Raw genomic sequence first — 4,337 nt, 5'->3', positions numbered from 1 at the left:
TGAAACCTCTATTTATTAAATGCTTCCAAACATTTTCACGGTTTGCCAGTTTCGAATTGTTGCATTTCCGACAAGGACAGAACATCTTACCACTTTCTTGGGCGAGCGGTGTTGAATCTGCTTGATGCATAAATGTCTCCAGACCCGCAAGGTATTCTTTCGTCACTCTCCCGTTAGCATCTCTATGCATATACATCCACTTCCGCAACTCGTAAATAGTCCCGGAGCCAGCCATTTTTTTCACGTTTTTTGTTGTTGGTGTGTTTAAAATGATGTTCAAACATCCATATTTATAGGAAATTTCGAATCTGGTAGTTGCAAGTTTCCTATGAATTTACGACGAAAATTAATTAGGTGGCCAAAAAAAACGTGTAACACCTACAAAGTTGGTGGATTCAAAAATTTCCTCGCTAAATACACGTAAACTATTTCCTCGTAAATAACACGCAAAGTTTACGTCGTATTTACGAGGAAATAGTTTTTTCTCGTAAAATACTCGTAAAGTTATATCCACATTACGACGAAACACTTTTGTCGTTACGTTACGAGGAAATAACGATGACTTTAGTTTTTCACTTAAATTCTTCGTAAACTCGACGTAAATTTACGAGGATTGTTTTTCCTCGTTAAATTTCGTCGTTAAGCATGTGTTTTCTTGTAGTGATGTGTTTAGTATTTAGAATGTAGTTAAAGAGACAAAAAAAAATAAAAGACAAAACTGCGAGAAATGTTTTATTTTGATTCTTGTATATCACTTTGTACATAAGATTCCATAGATGCTATTGTACCATACTTGTCTTAGATCTCAGCTACAACTAATGATATGAAAAACCTTGCATTTAATAACAGATTGAGCAAAACTTGTTGCATCTCATTACTTTGCATCCTTCTCTGAAAGGGCATTGCATTGCATGCATGGTTTTGTAACTTCTTAACAGTTTTCTTCTTCCGTTAGATAGGCAACATGTAAATGGAGTAAACTAGACGCAGAAAAATATCAGAAAATTTATACTAATACAAGGAGAGTGGATGATTCCGCTAGTGCATTTTTCCTGTGAATGAGCTTCAAAATTGTCCAAAAAAAAGTGATCCATTGGGTCAAATAGCACTTATTAAGAACCGACCATATTGAAGATATTCATTCATCTGAAAGCGTATAGCTATAAGTTAATCACTATGTCAGTCATCAAATTGGGCTCGAGAACAGTTCTTTAGGATTGCTTGAGAGTTGAGACCATCACATTACAATAGAACGCTACTCCATGACTTGCAAGTTACAAGAGGAAAAACTAAACCGCTTCCGGTTTAACGTTTCAAAGCTCCAAATGTTAATGTTGGGTTATTGCATCTCTACATATTGCTTTTTGTTGGACCCATGACGCCTAAACCTCGTTCTATCAACCCAAACCCAACTAATCAAATATCATAGCCTGAAATGAGTAATCTAAAACCCAACAACTTAAATATGAACGAGGCTTTTCTGTGGATATTTCTTTGGTATTGTTCAAATATCTATTTTAATAATTCAAAAGCGACGAAATAAAAAAGTTTAATGTTTTTTACATGTACGTTGGGCAAAATACAACATGGGGGGAAAAACAGATGACGAATGCGTTTGTCGTGATGCGAAGTTCCCTGCGGTGTTGGGCTGTCCGGATCCTGAGAGGTCTGACCATCTTAATGCGATCAGTGATATTTATTTTATTTTTTTAAATGGAGAAATGCTGATAAAAATAAGAAAAAAATGGTGAAATTAATGAGAAAGCATGTAAAGAGCCGTCACGTGCACACGATCCAACCGGTGAATATGGACATGTCACCAAAAAACCTCTTCAAAATTTATTACTTTTTGGACGATCTTGCCCTCTCACTGTCCCATTTATTACCGATCACATGCCCCTTTATTAGCTACCTTTTACACAATATCACCCAAGAATGCTTAAAATTTCATACTCAATTTGATACATCCTTTGCTTCCTCAGTTCTCATGCTTGTTTATTAATTTCAAAACCACAATCACATGAAATATAGAATGAGAATTAAAGTTGGGAGCTGCAAAGAACCAATGAATAAGGCACACCAATCTAACATGTCATAGGCCAAAATATGTTTTTGTTTGGTAATGTGGGTCAACCAATCTCATAAATGAGTTAGCTGGATTTGCATTTGATGCTGCTTTCTTCTCACTCAGTATTTAATGTGACAATTCCCCCTACTCTAGTATTTATTACTAAGCAACAAATAATAAATACAGACTTTCATATCTCTCGTTTTAAGCAGTTTGATGTCTATGTTTTTTTTCTTCCATATTCACGATATCTAACGAATTATTGACTGGATGTCTAAATTCTTTATTATGAAAAACAATCTTCCAAGGATCACATGATGTGAACCTTAACGAAAATGGTGAATGGGGGCGGTAAACATGCAGATAACTAAAAAATAATTTATGGAAATATTCGAAACCAATGTATTTTTCTTAATAATCACAAGTTTTTGTGTAAGAAGTAATGGAAACAAAGAACCAAGTTGCTTTGGTCTAATGGTAAAAGAGTTCTGGCTGAAATTTTCACCTTGAGTTTAAGTAGCAATGGCCATCCATAGACATCTTATTTAAGTGACAAGAAAATCCAGATTTCTATGAATCTCGTAGGATTGGTTTTTGGGCCAATAAAGTTTTCGGGATAACCACATTTATCCAAAAAAAAAAAAATAATAATGGAAACAAAGCTGGTATGACATTGTATAGTCTATTTTCATTTTTTCTATTATCCACTGCCAAGAAAATTTACTCTCTGAATCATCATAATGTAATGTTCTTAAACGTACCAACCAGAACTCTAAAGCTTACAAAACCATTTCAAACTAGAATAGAAGCAGAATTAGAATTCACACCAAAATTTGCAAACATCAAATCTATGTGCAATGCAATATGCAATTCAATAATATAGCAAATTGTTTTGTACACTTTATATGAAAAAGGAAAAGATTGAAAAAGAAAAAAGAACACCTCTCCCCTCTCTCTTTTTCCTGACGGGAATTGTCGTTACACCCGTAGATATACACATGTATCACGTATGTATATTTTTGTTTGTATTTGTATGATTTCAAGGATATTTTTTACGAAGACGTGAAAATAAAATGAAAGTACTAGGTGGGTAAACTTACGACGTAGATATTATTTTGAGATGTGTTTGACATTAATCCCTATGTGTAGTTGTTATTCCTTCAACAACAATGTTTTTGTTCGTCTGCTATTTGTGCAGATGTTAATTGCTTTTAGCAAAACTATGTGGTTCGTTTCATAAGTAATGATCACAAGCTGCTGAGATTATTCATAGAGACAGTGAAAGAACATGAAAAGAGAGAAATAAAAACAGCCCTTTTACATATCCAAGGAAACTACAATCATTACATTTCATATATACACTAATACACACGTACACACACAAGTCTATATAATTTTGACCTTTCTATATTGAAAAGTCTGGGGAAATAAAATTCATGACAAGTAACATTCGAGTAAGTGCTTATGAAAACCTGCAGAGCTAAACAAAAACAAATATGAATGAAAAGAACAAACGCCAACTAAACAAAGAAGCTTTATAGTGTTGAACTATTTGTATATGACTAAACTGGCCGATCCATATGTGATCTAATGAATATAGTGTTGAATATTAGGGGAATTCAAATGTATATAAAGACATAAAATCTTCAGAGCGACGACAACAAAACATGTCTATTAGAGAGCATAGTCTACGTTTTGGACTTAGCTTGAACTAAGATGGAAACAAATCTAATATTTGACTTGGCTTACCGCCTCAACACCAAAAAAAGGATCATCATTCTACTATTATTCTAGTGCTTCATTAACAAATTGACCTGTGTTATGAAATAACTTATAATTTATAGTATCGAGAAATTTAAATAAGAGTAAAATTTAATACCCATAGGAAGCAAATAACACTAATATAAGGGAGAAAGTTTATTATAAGGAAGAAGAAGAAGATGTAATGGTTCTTTGATTATAAACTCTTATTTGTTATGGTGTACAAAAGAGTGAGATGAGTGATGGTATTTATAGTGAACAACAATACATAAAATAACAAAGATGGTGCTTAATTTGGTAAATGAGTGGGTGATCATAGTGCTTGATGAGTAGATGATCATAGTGCTTGAGTTGGTAAAGGAGTGAATGATCATAGTGCTTGAGTTTGGTAAAGAAGTGGATGATCATTTCAATGTTTATCTTATAACACTCCCCCTTGATCATCCATCTTGTATACGTGGTGCCTCGTTAAAAACCTAGTCATGGAAAACCCAATGGGAAAAACCGT

General features: G+C 33.7%; 1 protein-coding gene across 1 annotated transcript in view; it reads left to right on the top strand.

Annotated features, from left to right (window-relative positions):
• LOC106293714 overlaps positions 1 to 828 on the top strand; it is an 8,411-nt gene extending 7,583 nt beyond the window's left edge. The window contains exon 3 of the mRNA XM_013729370.1: positions 666 to 828. Within this exon, the coding sequence (XP_013584824.1) occupies positions 666 to 673 (8 nt within the window). The 3' untranslated portion in view covers positions 674 to 828. The remainder of the gene's footprint in view (positions 1 to 665) is intronic.
• The last annotated feature ends 3,509 nt before the right edge of the window (positions 829 to 4,337 follow it).

The sequence above is a fragment of the Brassica oleracea genome, chromosome C5 (assembly GCF_000695525.1).
Source record: "Brassica oleracea var. oleracea cultivar TO1000 chromosome C5, BOL, whole genome shotgun sequence".
In the NCBI taxonomy this organism is placed as follows: Eukaryota; Viridiplantae; Streptophyta; class Magnoliopsida; order Brassicales; family Brassicaceae; genus Brassica; species Brassica oleracea.
This window is presented reverse-complemented; position numbering and strand designations above follow the sequence as displayed.